This window comes from Xiphophorus couchianus, chromosome 15, assembly GCF_001444195.1.
Source record: "Xiphophorus couchianus chromosome 15, X_couchianus-1.0, whole genome shotgun sequence".
In the NCBI taxonomy this organism is placed as follows: Eukaryota; Metazoa; Chordata; class Actinopteri; order Cyprinodontiformes; family Poeciliidae; genus Xiphophorus; species Xiphophorus couchianus.
Window position 1 is genome coordinate 4,743,323 of NC_040242.1, and position 17,398 is coordinate 4,760,720.

Below are 17,398 nucleotides of genomic sequence, written 5' to 3' on the forward strand. Positions count from 1 at the left end.
GTTTCTAATTCCAGATTTATTAACTGTATTACCAAAACGAGCCAGAAGATGGCGCTTTTGAGACAGAAAACAAACACTGTCCTTATCTGGACGGCAGGGGGCAGCACTGGACCTAGAGAAGTAGGAGGAAGACGTTGGTGGCTGCTGTGATTTTATAACAATGCTTTGAATCCGACAGTTTAACGGTCAACAATTGTTTTATAAACCTCTCACTGGAAACAACCGCGGACAATGATGGCCTCCAGCTACAAAGACGAGGACGGACACATCACCGTGTCGGGGTCCGGAGCCGCGGCCGGGGCCGGGGGCGGCTCTCTGCGGAGCAAGAAGCCTGAAAACACCGCTTTCAAGCAGCAGAGACTCCCGGCCTGGCAGCCCATCCTGACCGCAGGGACCGTCCTGCCAGCCTTCTTCATCATCGGCCTCATGTTCATCCCCATCGGCATCGGCCTCTACGTGACGTCCAACAACATCAAGGAGTTCGAGGTAGCCATGTTTGTTAGGGAATCAACAGAAACCGTTAATCAACCCAGTGACGCGCTGTTGCAGCCCAACCAAACTCCGCTCAGAAATCTGGTGTTTTAGAGACATTTCCTCCTGGCCGGTTTAAACAGCTCTCTCTGTTGGAAAGTGAACATTTGTTTCGAAGACGGGGCTCCTCCGGATGATTCCGCAAAAAGAAAAGAAAAACATAATTAACACCAAAGATATTAGCGGAACTTTAAAAAACTTGCAACCAGACTTCGAAAATATGGCATTTTAGTGACATTTTATTCCAATTTATTTTATAAAACACGCCCTTTATTACAATTTCATAAAAATTTATTTAAAACACTGTTATTCTTGATGATTCGGCATAAATACAAATTTCAAACATTAGCATCAAAGCCCTAAGACCAAGTTTTAAAAAATTGTCAACCAAACACCATCCAGAATGTTGGTGTTTTAGTGACAGTTCTTGTGGTATGAACATTAATTTAAAATACTGTGTCCTGTTCTTATTTTTATGGATTGAACCAGCTCTCTATTTACTGTTTCTATGGAGGATTTGACAAATAGAAATAAAATAAAAACTGAATCCTTCAACGAAGCTCCATTTTTTTCTGTCTTTGTAAAACATTCTCTTTATCACATCTGCATAAAGATTTCTTTAGAAAGCTGAGGTCCTCTGGATGATTTGACAAAATTTTAAATGAAAAACATAATTAACAGTAAAGCCAAGTTTTAAAATGTTTCAACAAACTCCATCCAAAAATCCTTCATGTTGGTGACGATGTGTGTCTGGTATGTAGTGCAGCTGCTGGGTTATAAAGTTTCAGATCCATGATGCTGAGTGATTATGTACTGTGTGTTTTGTAACTCCAGATCGATTACACGGGAGTAGAAATGTCCAGTCCGTGTTTTACCTGCGCCCAGAACTTCAGCTGGAACGGCACCAAGCCGTGCACCTGCTCCGTCCCCTTCCACCTGGACCAGCCGTACGAAGTAAGACCCGCTGCTTTCCGGGTCAAAGCCCGCTGCAGCCGGTGCATAACCGTCTCTCTTCCACCCGCAGAGCAACGTCTTCATGTATTACGGACTCTCCAACTTCTACCAGAACCACCGGCGGTACGTCAAGTCCCGAGACGACAGCCAGCTGAACGGAAACGAGGAGTCCCTCAGGGTGAGGCTGCGCTGCTCAGGGCTCCCGACGTTCTGCTTCATCCAGCCGTTACGTTTATTTCTCTGCTTCCCAACAGAAACCCAGTAAGGAGTGCGAACCATACGCCAAGCACGGCAACAAGCCCATCGCGCCGTGCGGCGCCATCGCAAACAGCATGTTTAACGGTGACGACTCAGAGCTTCCCCTCAGATCCGCTCCACATCTTCTCCTGAATTCATTCAGTATTTGTATTTTTTAGACTCACTGGAGCTGATTTACAACGACCCAAACGGCACGAAGGTCCAGATCCCGCTGACGGCCACGGGAATCGCCTGGTGGACGGACAAACACGTGAAGTTCAGGAATCCTGGAGCAGAAAACACGAACCTCACCGTCGTTTTCCAAGGTAACGAGCCGCTACTGATCTACTGGATCCAGATCTCTGCTTCTGATTCCCGAGGAATCAAAGTTGACAGAACCTGGTGGCGCAACTGGACCGGCTGCAATACATCAGTTAATCACACCACATATTAAAATGAGATCAATAATTTCCTTTTACAGAAATGATTGTTTTTCTCTTTCTCGCCGTTCTGCTGCTCTTTGTTTTTTCATTTTATTTCTTGTTTTGTTGATTTATTTTGGATATTTAAAATGTTTTGTAGTTCCAGAGTTAAATGTTCATTAGAATATAAAGTTTTTATTATTATATCTTCATCATTATGTTAGTGGAAAATGGCTCCAAAACAACAATATCATCATTTATTAGAAAAACTTCTTGGTTGATTTATTTATCACTGTGAGAAATGTAAAGAAATAAAGTAAAATAACTCAAATGTAGAATATAATAATAGATTAGACCATCAGGTTGGTTTTGGTCTTTAAAGACAAAATGAGATTTTCTGACATTTCACTCAAATTTCCATCGTAAACAAAATGTTTTGCTTTATACAAGTGGAATGTGGCTAAACTGGTGCTGACCCAGTCGCTGTTGACCTCTGACTTTCCTCCGGTTCAGGAACGACGCAGCCGGTGAACTGGCGCCGGCCCGTGTTCCAGCTGGACTCCGACCCGGACAACAACGGATTCATCAACGAGGATTTCATCGTGTGGATGCGGACCGCCGCCCTGCCCACGTTCCGGAAGCTGTACCGGATCATCCAGAGGCGGAGCAACGTGCATCCCACGCTGCCGCGCGGCAACTACACCCTGGAGGTGGTGTACAGTATCCTGACAGAGGTCAGAGGTCAGTTTGAGCTCTACCACAGTAATCCATGTTCCCAGTAGAAGCCCAGGTGGGATCCAGTCTTCCTCCTTAACGAGCGGATCCCAGATTATCCGGTGCGGAGCTTCGAGGGCCGGAAGCGGATGATCCTGAGCACCATCTCCTGGATGGGCGGGAAGAACCCGTTCCTGGGCATCGCCTACATCAGCGTGGGCTCCGTCTGCTTCCTCCTGGGCGTCGTCCTCCTCATCATCCACCACAAATACGGGAACCGCAACAACGCCGCCGAGATATCCCACTGAGAGCCGGCCGGGCCGGGCCGGGCCAGTTCTGCTGCAGACAGCAGCGTTGAGGTTGAAATCAGCTTTTTTAGATCCTAACAACACGGCGGGGCGAGGCGGAGCAGGACAGGAAAACGAACCCGATAAGTTCTGGAGCGACCCGCCGGGTCGCAGACGTAACGCCCCCACTGCAGGAACCAGGTCCAGCTACCAGAACCGACCCAGGTCGTTGGGATGGGTGGTCAGGAAGTCCGGTCGGTTCCGTTCTGATGTCTCAGTAAAATCAGTGCAGCTGCAGCAGTCTGTGCGCAGGGAGCTGGTTAATCCTTCTGACTGAAGCGTTCAGCGGTTCTGTTCTGACCCGGATGACCAGACAGCGCCTGCGGTTCTTTTGAAAGGAACTTCCTCAGAGCTCAACAGAACCTCCGGGTGTAGTGAGTTTCTCTCTTTCATTCAGTTTGGAGACATTTTTATTTTTTGGTTTAACGAGAAACTCATTTTCTTGTTGTACCGAGTTTTGGAATCATTTTCATGAGAAAGTTTTCTTGATTAGTCAGAAACTTTCTCCTCCTGGCGATAAAAAGCTTCTGGATCTGTTCCAGGATGGAAACGCTGTGAGACAAACGGATTTGAACCTTCTGGTTTTCTGCCGCATTGTGAAGCTTCCTCCCATCCTGCAGGGGGTGCTAACCCCATCCAACTGTGAATGTTAGCGCTAGCGTTAGTAGAGTAGCTGAGGCAACAACACCTGGTTAGATAAGGCTATAATAATAATAATAATAATAATAATCTGTCTGCAGAAACACAGGATGATCATTTAAAGACAATTCCTTCACATTTTGGTCATAAATATTTCCACATTTAGATCCAGGAATTATCCAGGTCCATTCATCATTTCTTTACATTTTCCTTCTAATCAGTTTAATTTTAATTGTTTTTAAAAATTAATGTAGAAGAAAAAGCAGGAATAGATCTAGAAGAACCTGCGCTGTATCAGAGAACAGCGATCCGTCTGAGCGGTTCTGGTTCTGGTCCTGGTCCTGGTCCTGGTTCTGGTTCTGGTCCTGGTTCCTGCGGTGGGTCTGAGCATTGCGTTGCTGCATGTGATCACGGCGCTGCTGGCGTCTTGGTGCCTCGTCTTCACTTCCTGAAGCGATGACCTGATTAAACTCTGTGGTTCTTGGTGTCTCTGTGCTGCATGAATTAAATGCCTCTTTTGTTTCATTTCTGCACTGATGACGTTTGTTTTTAATATTATTGTTGCTTTAAATTAATAAATTCTTCATTTTTAAAACATGATTGTTGTTCCTTTGACTGCTCTTCACTTCCTGTCTGGAAAATGTCCTTCATCCACATCAGAGAGTGACGAAGACGAGGAGAAAGTTCCTCAGATTTGCAGCTTTTGGGCTTTAACCTGGAACATCTCACTGACTGGTCGGGACTCAGAGGAAACCAGTTCCTCTTACTGGTCTGGACAGTTGAAACCTGCAATGTGAACAAAGTTCAATGGATTTCAAAATGGAATAAATAAGTTTTTAGGAGGGAAAACTTTAGCTTTAACTGCTGGACTGCAGAGAAATCTGGGCAGGAACGTTTCTGAAGCCTCCTTTCAGGATTCGGAGTGAATTAAAGTCCTGAACAAATAGAACTGAAATTAGAAAATGATCTGAAAGATTATTCACTTCAATCAGAAAGTAAAGCTCATGTGAAGCTTTTCCTCTCAGAGAGAAACAACTGGTGTTTATTCTGATGGTTCTGGTTCCGGGACATAAAAGCCTAAACTTTAGACCCACTGAACAGAATCTCCATTTTCTGTTCAGTTTCTGCTCAGTTCTGGGTCTGGGCTCCTTTTACTTGGAGGAGATCAGGCGTAGTTCTGCTGAGGCCTGGAAGTCCAGGAAACAATAAAACACACATGATTATTTAATACTTCAATCTGAACGTTAATGCGCAGAAACTACTTTTTTTTTGGACTGGAGGTTAAACTGAACATGTAGTTTGGCTGAGTTTCCAGCAGGGGGAAGCGCAGCGCTCAAAGCGGAAAACTTCACCGAGCGAAGAAGAAGCAGCAGCAGCAGCAGCAGCATCAGTTGAGTTCCGGTGTCCTTGTGTTAGAATCGCGCTACCAGACGGGTCCACTAAGATGTTCAGAACCATGAATGTGAGTAGATTTTACTGGTTATTAACCTTTCGGCTGTTGGCGCCCATTTAGTTCTGACCAGTTACATTAAAGCGGCTCAACTCAACGGCTAGTTTTAGCTTCACTTAGCTAGTCGGGGTCAGAGAGCTTCCGGACCGGCTCTACCTGTAACAGAACCTCCTGTCAGCCTCCAGCTGGTTCTGGTTCTGGTTATGAACCCGGTCAAGAGGAAGTTTATTAAAATGTTGTAGCGGGTGTGTGTCTGTGAGTGAGTTTGACCGGTGTCCGGCTGCGTTTCCCAGGCGGTCCAGCAGATGGCGCGGCGCAGCATCTGCAGCTCTGCGCGCCGGCAGGTGGAGAACAAGGTTTCCCAAAAGCAGAAGATGTTCCAGGTGAGCAAACGCCCCAACACACTCCTCATGCGTCCAGGTCCACGTTCATACACCGGTGACGTCACGCTGGGTCAGAGGTCAGACTCCCGGAAGCTGAATGAAGGTCAAACTGTTGATCTGCTCAACAGTACTGCAGGTTTTCTTTGCTGGTTCTCTGTCTTGTTTGGATCATTTATCCCCCAGAACCGAACAGAACCTCTTAATTTAATAAAGAACTGAATGTTATTGATAATAACCCAGAACCTTTTCAGAACCAGACCCAGTTTAGATAGTTAAGGTGTCAACTGAAGAACTTCAACAACTGAAACGACAGTTTTACAGAAGAAAAAGAAGAAGACAAAACTTTTGGGCTCGAAGCAGAGAAGAAACTTCAGAAGTTTTGGGTTCTGCTGAATAAACGAGAAGTCGGTGTTCATGTTAAGTATGGTTAAAAACTACAAATGGCTTCCTGTGATGATGTCATAAAGGAGCGTCGGGCATTCTGAAATAATCGAAACTCTTTGACTTAGATCGACTCTGTTGCAGAATAATACAAAAATATAGTTGAAATAATACAAGAATAAAGTTATAACATTTGGACAATTAAGTATTTTTAAAGAATTCCTCCACAAAAATAATGGAAAAGATAACTATTGAGCATCTTGTGAAGTTTTTTGGTATCAGTTTTAGAAATAATAAATATTTTATCTTTTAACTCGTCAGCATCAAATAGAACCAGACGGATCATATCAGATATCAACTATCGAAGCTTTTCATTAAAATCACATTTTTCTCATAATTTAAAAAGATTCTTAGTATAAAACTCAAATATCCACCACAGGAGAAATAATATCTGGAAGGTTTTTATTAAACGACCTTTTGACCTTTGACTGATCTCTGGTCCTATTGGTCCATGTCTAACCCATCTGCTGACCCGGCAGCAGGTTCTGACCCTGTTTCTCTGATGGTTCTGTTGCAGGAGGATAACGGGATGCCGATCCATTTGAAGGGTGGCAGCAGTGACGCCCTGCTATACCGGGCCACCATGGTTCTGACCGTCCTGGGTGAGAAAAGTTCTGATCGATCCGATCCAGAAGTCCGGTTCTGTTCTGACGCTCCGTTCCTCATTGCAGGAGTCGGCTTCACTCTGTACGAACTGGTGAAGGCGTCGTTCCCTCAGAAGAAGGACTGACTCCGATCCGGATCGTTGTTTCGGTCCGGATCGTGGTTCTGGTTCCAGCCAGGCCCATTTGTATAAAGAGATGATATTCCAGGATCAGATCCGACCCGTTTCCTGCTCTCTCTGTGTTCTTGTTTCATGTTCTTGGAGCGATAACTTGATATTTCTGTTCACTTGAGGATCAATAAACACAAAATACCTCTGATGACCCAGAACCGCGGATCCGACCCGTTTGTTCCAGAACCAGAGCGGTCCACAAAGTTGACTTTTATCTGCAGCAACTTTAATATTTCATTAACGTCTAAACTTAAAATTCAGTTATCAATTAAAAGCTGAATTTATGTCTATTTATATTTTTCTGTTGCAGCAAATCATGATTTTATTAAAAAGGGGTGGGGCTTATGCGGTTAGGAACAAGCTGATTGGTCCCCAGGTTGACCAACCAGATAACAGGTGGAGTCAAAATATTTAAATAATGACATCATTCGTTTTCTTCCTATTTTAATCACTTAATTTTTTTGTGTGAATTTTGTTGCGTAAAACATTTTTAAATAAACATTTTGTTTAGAATATTTATTGCATATTTAATCTAATTTTCTATTAAAATTTTAGCTAATAAATTCAGGGGAAAAAAAAAAAATTCAACAAAATATTCAGAAGAAGCGGTCCATAAATATCCAGGTTTTCATTTGTCGGACCTCGCTGCTGCAGCGCCACTGGTGGAAAACATCAGTGCGGCCGGCTGGCCGCCGCCAGGGGGCGCCGCAGGCCTCGCAGTTCCCTCCTGACTCCAGTTGTTGGCTCCGATTAAAACGTCAAAACGCGGCCAGACAGCAGTGATGACGTCATGTTTAATTCCTGCCAACGTGTTCTGGTTCCGATCCACCTTCAACAGAACCAGGCTTCAACTCATTAATACACGAACATCTGCAGACATTTATTATTCTGACTGAAATGAGTTCTGGATGTTTGACTCTGAAACCTGCAGATGATCCAGAAAAACTTTCCCAGTTTTCCAGACAGTTTTCTGCCTCCTTCCCTTCCCGGCCTGCTGCGCCGCCGTCTCCATCTGCAGCCGCGCGCGCCTCCATCATTGGAAAGGAATGCAGAAATATGGAAAAGTTTCCGTGCGCGTGCCAGCCCTCTCAGAGATTACGCACCACTTTCTGGCCCGGCTGCGTGTCGTAAGCGCTGGGAGCGCTGGGAGTGCTGGGAGCAGCCCCCCTGTTAAGTAGCGGGCCGCGTGGAAACCCTCCCCACTTGGAAGAGGCTCCCCGACGCGTCTGGGAAGCCACAGAACCCACGGAGATCCCGAACCGGACCGGACCAGCCCGCGCGCCACCGAAGCTTCCTGCTTTCTTCCCGTTTTCAGAGCAGAACCAGCAGCTTCCCGCAGGTCAGTCCGGTTTCTGCTTCGTTTAGAGAAACAAACCTTTTTTATCCGCTTAGCGCGCGGAGCAGGTCTTGGCACCGCAGTGCGTAATTGCGCACGGTGCCAAAACTTCTCCACCTTTTTCCTCACCAATGGAAGCATTTCCCCTCTTCGCAGTGAATTTCTCCCGTTAGGCAGGAGTTAAACTGCATTTGTGTCTGATAGTTGTCCATCAGAACCGAACCGGACCGGACCGGGAGAAGGAGCGCGGAGTTTCTCCAGCTGCTTCCTCACATGATGAATGTTAGATTTGTGATTTAATGTTTAAAAGTGTTTGTTTGTTTTTTCGGTTAATCGGTTCTTTGTCAGGTTTCCTCTCTGACCTTCTTCTTCTTCTTCTCGCAGCTCGTCGCATGCTGAGCTGAGGAAGAGGAGCAGAAGATGAAGAGCGCCCTGCTGGCCCTGCTGCTGCTCCTGCTGGCCTCCTCCCGGGCCCAGGACCAAGGTAAAGCTTGTTCCTCCTCCTCCTCCTCCTCCTCCTCCTCCTCCTCCTCCTGCTCCTCCTCCCTGCAGTAAATCCTGAATAAACTCTGAGAAACAAAACGCGTGTTTGTGATTTGATTTGTTGGATTATTTTCTCTCTGCTGCCTCAGTTTTGCTTCTTTTTGCAGGAATTTGAAAAATGTGTCTCAGATTTATGGATGGCAGCTTTCAGACCAGATGTTCTCTCTAAATCATGACTTCAGCTTCAGCGCAGTGCTGATTGTGACTCTTAAATATATGTTCAAAATCATAAATCACGAGAAAATATCACACAATTTACCACTTTATTACATTTTAAAGGACAGAATTTGTTTTTTCTGTTTCTGCGGCTCTTTGTGTCAGATGGAGTTCATTCCTGTCACAGCAGGAGGCGCTCTAGCCTAAAGTTTAACCAGAAACCTTTTAGACGAAATGTTCCAGTTTAGTGAAACAGGAGCGAAGGGCCCCCTTGGATACAGGTGGCCAAGGTTCCTCCCAGCGTCTTTCCTCCTGACTGAATGGAAAAAGACTAAATATGACTTCCAGCTTATGTTCCAGAGCAGAAAATCTGGATTTGCTCAGAGGTCAGAGCCTCTCCTGCATGGGGCCTCCTCTGCGTCATTTAGAGCCCTGTCCGGGGCCCCGCGCAGCTTCTCCGGGGTCACGAAGAGGCCAAACGCTACAGAACAGGAGAAGGTCCGGGTTGTGTGTGAGGCTCGGTGGGTGTGTGTGAGCGTGTGTGTGTGTGTGTGGAAACGGATTCCCCCCGGTTGTTTCTGGACCCGTCGAGAAGCGAAAGGCCCCCCACCGCCCGGGGCCCCCGCCGCCCCAGGGACGGACTCACCAGGTTGGTGGCCCCTCCAGCTCTGATGTTCTGTGGTCTTCCGGTCAAGCCGCGGCTCGGCCTCCGGGTCTCGGCTTCACGATGATATTTCACGGTGATGCTCTTCACAAACCCTCTGACCGGTTGGTGGTTTAGGCTCTTCTCTGCTCTCTAGCTAGAACCAGAACCAGAACCAGCTGCTCGGGTTCATTCAGATCAGATTCTTCTTTATCCAGGTCCAGTGAACGTTTAGTCGGTTCATGGAGTCAGAACCGTTTCTCCTGCTTAGAGAAGGTCAGTTTCTCTGGATTCATCAGTTTGCATGAAGCTTTAATCCAGATGACCAGAAGCTACTAGCTAGCTAGCTAGCGAGGCGCCGGTAGCTCCGCACACCCCAACCTGAAGAGGATCATGGTGAAATATTGAGGTCCATTGGCCCTCTGTCCACTCGTCCCTCTGTCCACTCGTCCCTCTGTCCACTCGTCCCTCTGTACACGGAGACTTTCTTTTTGTCGCTCCAAGTTGTCCAAAGCAACTTTCCGTGTACAGCTGCATGTCCTGCTGTTCCTCTGGTTCCTCTGCTGAGAACTTTGGTTCTTAAACTGGTTTTTGCTGAATTCACAACAGAACCAGTGAACTCACTCACCGAATCACCGGCCACTTTATTAGGTACACCTGTAGACCAAACGGCTAGTCAGCCAATCAGACGGCAGAGGATGAAGATGGCGACCAGAACTAAACCAGAACCTTAACCCAACCCGGTTTCTGGACCTTCACATGTCTCTCCAGTCAGCAGGTCTTCATCCAGCGGAGAACCTTCGGGATGTGGTGGATCCTCAGGTTCTGGTCGATCGGGTCCAATTGGGTCGTAGCAAGGTGGCCCCGACAAAGAGTCTGGTTGGAGGCGGGAGGACCTGAGCGGTTCTGGTGTTTGTCGTGAAGCAGTTTAAGAACCTGGAGAAAAGACGCAGCGGCTCAGAGGAACCGCTGCGTCTTTTAGGTTTGCAATGGAGGCGACAGAAAAGTCTCAGATCAACGACCTGATTGGGTCGTCTGGTCGATCCGACACCAGGAGCTGGACTGAGGTCAGGGAGGTCAGGGAGCGTCAGGAAGGTCAGGGAGGTCAGGGAGCGTCCGCTGGCGCCGCCGCATGGTGGGTTCCGGAAAACGTTCAGCAACCCGAATTACTGAGACTGGAAAGGGAAGAAAATTCAGTTCAACATCATATTATCACCGTTTGTTCACTCACGAATAAATGTCACTGTGTCAAGCTAAACGTATAGCGTGAAGCTAAATTAGTTAGCATGTAAACATGTAGTTAGCATGTAAACATGTAGTTAGCGTGTTAAACATGTAGTTAGCTTGCTGGTTAGCGATCTGTGACATGTATACATGAATGAATAACTTGGAGATAATGTAAAAAATAAGCCTCCATTTTTTCTCCTGATTAAGTAAATAACCCAAATTATTTCTGCAGTTTTCGACTTGAACTCGTGTAAAACGGTTTATTCCGGCTGCTGGGTCTGACGGTTCCGGTCCAGTCCAGTTTCACAGCAGAACCAGACATGGAGACGTTTCTCTGGTTCAACAGCAGTTCAACTTATTTCAGTTTCACTGGTTTTTCTTTAAGCCGATGGTTTTATCTAAGAACATTAGATAGATAATAAATAATTCCTCGCAGTTTCATTTACTGATGTTTTAATGTTTAAATTCATTTATTTTACTTCATCGGTTGAAGAACTGAGATAAACTCTGCTCACATTCAGGTTTTCAGTCACTGCTTCCTTCCTGATCAGATCCTGAACTCTCCCAGTGTTCCCAGTGTTCCCAGTGTTCCCAGTATCCCCAGTATGACCAGAACAGAATCACCTCTGGGTTTGGTTCTTCTTCTTGTCGTGTCGTTTCTCTCTGTCTGTTCGTCTGTTTCCTCCAACAGTGAGCTGCTCTGACTTCCTCCAGGAAGCGTTGACTGTTGGCCGCCCTTCAGATTACCCTCTGAGCCACAGCGCTAACCGCTAACTGCTGACGTTTTGTCTCCACAGTGGACGCACCGAGCGATTTAAGGTTTAAGATTTTAAATGAGAACACGGTTCAGATGATCTGGAGCCGGCCGCTCAGCAGGATACAGGGCTACAGGATACACATGACCTCTGACTCAGGTAGGAGCTCCTGATGATGTAACGATGACATCATTACATGCGTGGCTAGAGCAGATCATGTGACCTTCATCACATCTGAGACGTTCTGATAAAACTCATCATCCGTCCAAAGAAAACGGCAATCAAAACGAAGCTCAGTAGCAGAAACTGCTAGCTAAAAAGTGTGTTTAGCAGGTTAGCATTAGCATCTGCTAATTTTTTATGTGTTTATCGCTGGCTTCCATAGTTTTTCCTTTTGTGTTTAGCATTAGCATGGCTAAGATTCTTGTTTAGCGAATTAGTGTTTAGTGAAGCTAACGTTTTGGTTAGCTGTGCCCACCGCCGTCAGTAACTGCTGATGATTTTAGGGCAAACACATATAATCTCCATTACCGCCATTTTGAAAAATATTCACAAGAACAAAAGAAACAAGATAAAAAAAATAAATGATTCAAAATATGTAGTTTATTAGTTGACACCAAACACATTAATATTTTAGTGCAAAAATTAATTTTCTATGACAACTGTGGCAGCCATCTTGAAATGTACAAAAATGATCAATAAATACGACTTTAGTGAGTCTGATAATCTATGATTTGACACCAAAAATATGAATCTGGGAATTATATTGGCACATTTGTATTGACAACCATCTTTAAAAATGGCAGCCATTTTGAATTTTTCAGGGGCTAGTGTTTATTTAGTGTTTTAAAAAATGTCCCTGGGAACATTTGTGCCATTTTGCTGAATTATTCAGTCGTCATGTCAGCCTGATTTCATTTTGGTCAGAATGAAAACAGACACTTCCTGTTGGCTGGCTAGCAGCTTCGAAGCACGGTGATGGCAGCGTTATGCTGTGGGCTCTGCCCTAAAGCCATCTGAACGTCTGGCTGACTGTGGAGAGTCTGAAGGTTCTTCAACCCACTCAGCTGTGGGTGTAAATACTTTTTCACATCAGGTGTCTCTTTTCCTCCGCTCTGGAAAAGTTTGCGAAGGTTTTTTCGCTCTGCGCTTCGTGGAAACGTTTCAGGGAAAACATGAACCCACCATGACTGACAGAGATGAAAAACAACATTCCTCTAAATGTCTTCCATCCGTTTGTCGTCCAGCGTTCAGCTCCTGATCCAGGATTCGTCTCCTCTCTACCTGGAACCAGGAGATGTTTTTCTGCAGCAGTTACCAACCATTTAATGCCAGATTTGAGAGTATTAAGGAGTTAAAGCATGTGTTGAGCTTTAATGTGGAAAGTTTTCATTAAACTGTTGTTTCCTCAGCTCTTCCAGCGCTGCAGGTCAGCACTTGGAGTCAGATTTGACTCTTGGAGAGATGAAGTCATGTCATAGTTTCCTAATGGCTTCCTTCTGACTCTCTACTTTGTTGCAGGCGAAGCGGCGAGACAGTTTTCTCTGCCTGCCTCTGCGACTCAAACCTCTATCTCAGAGCTGAGTCCTGATGTGGACTATGTGGTTACGATCGTGGCGTTCGCCGGATCCCAGCAGAGTCTGCCCATCTCTGGCCAGCTCACACGTGAGTCACCAAATGGAAAGCTGAACGCCGTCCAACCGAGCACTTCAGCAGCTGGTAGCTCCAACACACCAGCAGCAGTAACTGGGAGACATAACAGGAAGATGGCTGATGAGTCAGCGGACGCCTGGATTTCTGATTTAAACAGAAACTTTGTCATTTATTTTAGACGTGTTGCTGCCAGGCGTTCAAAGCTGGAGCTGAGATTTTATTACTAATGCTGCTACTAAACAGTTTTAGGAGAAAGTTCATTTCCTCTGATCAGGTCAGTAAAAACTTTAAGGTGGCACAAATAAATAAATGCATTTATTTTATATAATTCATAAAACTGTTGTTTTTATGCCCACCTTATCCAGTGGAGTGGGCTCTGGCCCCCACCGGCCCTCCCTTTTGTTTGTCACTGCTTCACTTATGTTCCCACAAACAATCAATCTGTTAGAAGCTAAAAACCTTCAGAGGAATCCAGTTTGATTGATTTGAGTTATTCTTTCCAACGTGAACAAACTGAACGGTGTTTATTTAATCAATGTTACGTAAGATAGTCCAACATTCCTGATCCGAGCCAGAAGAAGAATTTAAACCACCTGATTCCAGGCAGACATAAAATGAATGTAAATGTTTTCTAGAACCAGTGGATCCAGGGTTTGTAATGAAGGGAAGCAAGATGTTAAAGTTAACGGCACTGGAAAAGTCCCAGTTCCTCCTTCATGATCCAGTTAAGAACAGCTGGTTCTGGTACCAGTCTGCTGCTGGAACATGGCGGCTGAAGGAGCTAATGTAGATCAAACTAAACTCAGAGATCTGAGGATGAACGTCCAGCAGGTTGTTTCAGTTCTGGCTTCAGGTTTTAGAGCAACAGATTGTTAATGTTCTCACTTTAACGACGGCTGAACCGTTTCTCTTCCAGTTGAGTCGAGCAGCAGCTCCAGAGGAGGAACCAGGAAACCCGATTCCTCCGATCCAGTCAGTAAGTTCTGATCTGCTTCTTCTAAACAGGAAAACTTCCTGCTTTACAGCAGAGGCACTCAGCTGCCCAGCGTCCAAAACAACTAAAACTTACAAAGACAACATAGCAGTTTCATTAAGAGCAAAGTGTTTAACCAAAGTAATTTACTACCAGAACTGCTGTTGTGCTGGTTTAGCTGACTAATCTAACCTGCTAATTACCAGAATAATAAAATAACAAGAACATAAAAATAATAATGTATCAATGTCAGTTGAAATCTTGGTTCTGTTAGCAGCTACAAGCTAGCTGGCTTTAATATGCGTTTAGCTTTTAGCTGGAGGTGAAACTGTTGCGCTAGCTGACCTCATTAACTCAGAACCTTTTTCATTTAAAAACCTGATGTTACTGAACGTTTTAATATCCAGTTTCTGTCGCTGCAGGGTGGGTTTCATGTTATCTTCAGGCTAACGGTAGCAGAAGTTGGTTCCCAACAAACTGGACCCAACTGTACAGTAATATTCCTGATTGGACCCAATAAAGCTCAAATGTTCTTGGTCGTCAGGGACGGTTTTCTGCCAAAAAGTGGTGCCAGTTTCTGAATCAGCTGCAGGCGCTCACTGCGGGGGTCATAGGTCAGGACTGAGGCTGTTGTTGGAGTCCAGCTCTGATGCCCTGGTGGAAATGGAAACCATTACAGATCTGCTGGTTTATAGGAACGCTGCTGCTGCCTCTGTGGGCCCAGATCTGCAAACGATGACGAACTTGGACTGAATTTTCCTCCTTTTCACTAGAGGAAAGTCAGAAGGAAACTTCCAGAAGGCAGCTGGTTGTTGCCTCTGCCTACAACAGGCTGATCTAATGTGCAGCGTGAGCCAAGCCTTGTGAAAGCCCTGATGATTACACTGAAACACTGAAACCATGATTTAGAAAAACCAGTAAATGTACAACCCAACGCTTCCTGCTGGAGCTCCTTTTAAACTCCTGCTTTTCAGACTTTATTTGTGACTCACTGCTGCTGGAGTTTATTACTGCAAAAATATTTCAAGGATACAAATTTTAAAAAGCAGCATTCTCACCTCAGGTCATATTTTATTCATATTTCCCATTAGCCACTTGGGTTTCAAGATGGCCGCCATTTTGAACCTTTTAAGCCAGTTATTTTTATAAAATGTTACCCATTTTATGACTTGGATGAACTTTATGTTTGGTTGTCGTGTTTATTCAACTTTAAAGTAATAAAATGCAGCAGAATCAGAAACAGGACTTTACTGTTGGTGAGTTTCAACTGGGAGAAGAAGAAGAAGAAACAGACTGAGAGACGGTCGTCCCAACGACTAGCATTAGCTTCAGTCATTTTTTTGTACTTAGCAATAGCATAGCTCTTTCTTATGTGCTTAGTGGTTTGCCTTTAGTTTCCAGTAATCTTTTTAAATATTTGGTACTTTAGCATCAGCTTCTGCTAATTTTATTATGTGTTTAGCGGTTCAGCAATAGCAAAGCTAACTTTTTAAATGTGCTCTGTGGTTTAGTGTTAGCAGAGCTAAAACGATTGTTCAGTGGATTAGTGGTTAGTGGCTAGCGGCTAACTGACAATAACTACTTCAGACTTTAGTGAAACATAAACATGATAAAGAAAATATGTCTATGATTCAAAATAGGCTGCAGCTTAACAACAAACACTTTCATATAATTAGCAAATCCAGGGTAAAAATTAATTTGGCCATTTTAAAAAACAAAACAATTTCTATGGATCCACTTAGTATGACTTTAACTGGTCCAGAGGTGACTCTGACTGGTTCCAACTCTGACTGGACCTGGTTCTCACTGGTTCTGGTTCTGGTTCTTTCCCAGAGTGCCCGGCCTCTGCTGCCGCTGACCTGCTCTTCCTGGTCGACGGCTCCTGGAGCGTCGGCAGGCCGAACTTTAAGCACATCCGCAGCTTCATGGCGGCGGTGGCCGGAGCGTTCCAGATCGGCGAGGACAGAACCCGCGTTGGCCTGGTCCAGTACAGCGACGACCCGCGGACCGAGTTCAGCCTGAACCAACACCTGACCCGACCCGCTCTGATGAAGGCCATCGGCTCGCTGCCGTACAAGGGAGGCAACACCAGGACAGGTGAGACTCGCTGGTGGCGCCCCCTGCTGGTTTTACTTCCTTTTAAATCACCACACTGAAAAAATCTGAAACTTTCTCAACAGTTGCTCAGTTTTGTTCTTTTAAACTGAATAAAACTTCTTTAAACCCAGACGATCTACGCTTTAATTACACATCTATGTTATTTAGTTCTATATTCAGGAGCATTCAGCTTCTTTTAACAGTTTTCTTTTTAAATCCTCAACATGTGGAGGGATTTTCTGACTCCTCAACCTTCAGGTAAAAACAGAAAAACTGGGTTTGAAACCCATTGCCATAGCAATAGTGACAAGTGCTCAGCTGGTTGTGTTCCTCCCGCCCAGACAGGAGGTCTCACTCCTGACATTTTCTCTGACTGTAGAGAAAACTAATGTTTGGTTTTTGTAATCATTTTTCAGTTCTCTGGACTAACTGTCCGGCTGCTGGTTTCGTGATGCATTCACTTGCACTCGGACATCTGATATCTCCTCATTTAAACACAGATTCAGATGATAAATTCAAAATCTGCACTAAATATGAGAAGCTATTTTAATGTGTGTTATTGTTTTTATTATAACATCATTAGCTTCAATATTATCATTATTAGTATTGTTAATACTATTAGTAATATTGTATTATTGAATGTATTGCATTAATCAATCATCTGACAGTAGATTGCTATATTGATTATAAACAGGAGATCATAAATGTGTATTTCTCCCCACTCCTTTGAATGTTTATTATTTATTGGAGTTATTTGTAATTTATGATGTTTAATAAAAATAGGAATATGCGGGTTCATATGGGATTAAATGTTTCTTTTTCTGTAATAAATTCATTTTAATATGTAGATCAATTCTGCGACAGACTGGCGACCTCCAGGTGACCCTGCCTCTCACCCTGAACATTAGCTGGAGAGGCAGCAGCTCCTCCTGACCCCGTTAGAGAAAATGGATGGATGGAAGTAGATCAGTTCAGATCAATAAAACTTTATTTGTGGAGCAGCATAAACACAGAAACATTAAAAACATAAAAAAGCTTAAAAGTTTGAATTCGAATCTGGAGGAATAAATATTTCATTAATGTTCTGCTGCAGGTTTCTGTTTCTATTCACTAAACTCTGTT

General features: G+C 44.6%; 2 protein-coding genes across 7 annotated transcripts in view; both read left to right on the forward strand.

Moving 5' to 3' along the window:
• Positions 1 to 63: 63 nt before the first annotated feature.
• LOC114158971 (cell cycle control protein 50A-like) lies at positions 64 to 4,442 on the forward strand. Its single transcript, XM_028040958.1, has 7 exons — positions 64 to 486; positions 1,366 to 1,485; positions 1,556 to 1,663; positions 1,740 to 1,827; positions 1,902 to 2,048; positions 2,658 to 2,864; positions 2,973 to 4,442. The coding sequence occupies exons 1-7, from the start codon at positions 232 to 234 to the stop codon at positions 3,164 to 3,166; spliced, it is 1,119 nt and encodes a 372-aa protein (XP_027896759.1). The 5' UTR covers positions 64 to 231; the 3' UTR covers positions 3,167 to 4,442.
• Positions 4,443 to 7,943: 3,501 nt separating this feature from the next.
• col12a1b (collagen, type XII, alpha 1b) overlaps positions 7,944 to 17,398 on the forward strand; it is an 82,796-nt gene continuing 73,341 nt past the window's right edge. Inside the window, exons 1-6 of one of the 6 annotated variants that reach the window (XM_028040879.1) lie at positions 7,944 to 8,232; positions 8,614 to 8,713; positions 11,596 to 11,712; positions 13,075 to 13,218; positions 14,123 to 14,182; positions 16,013 to 16,276. In XM_028040879.1, the coding sequence (XP_027896680.1) occupies positions 8,650 to 8,713; positions 11,596 to 11,712; positions 13,075 to 13,218; positions 14,123 to 14,182; positions 16,013 to 16,276 (649 nt within the window). In that variant the 5' untranslated portion in view covers positions 7,944 to 8,232; positions 8,614 to 8,649. Of the gene's footprint in view, positions 8,233 to 8,613; positions 8,714 to 9,103; positions 9,578 to 11,595; positions 11,713 to 13,074; positions 13,219 to 14,122; positions 14,183 to 16,012; positions 16,277 to 17,398 lie in introns of those variants that run through there. The other 5 variants (XM_028040878.1, XM_028040877.1, XM_028040876.1 and 2 more) reach the window with 5 other exon arrangements.

Coding starts and splice junctions, on each gene's coding strand:
- LOC114158971 (XM_028040958.1), top strand. CDS start 232: ATGATGGCCTCCAGCTACAAAGACGAGGACGGACACATCACCGTGTCG. Junction 487..1,365: donor ACAACATCAAGGAGTTCGAG/GTAGCCATGTTT, acceptor TTGTAACTCCAG/ATCGATTACACGGGAGTAGA. Junction 1,828..1,901: donor CGCAAACAGCATGTTTAACG/GTGACGACTCAG, acceptor TGTATTTTTTAG/ACTCACTGGAGCTGATTTAC.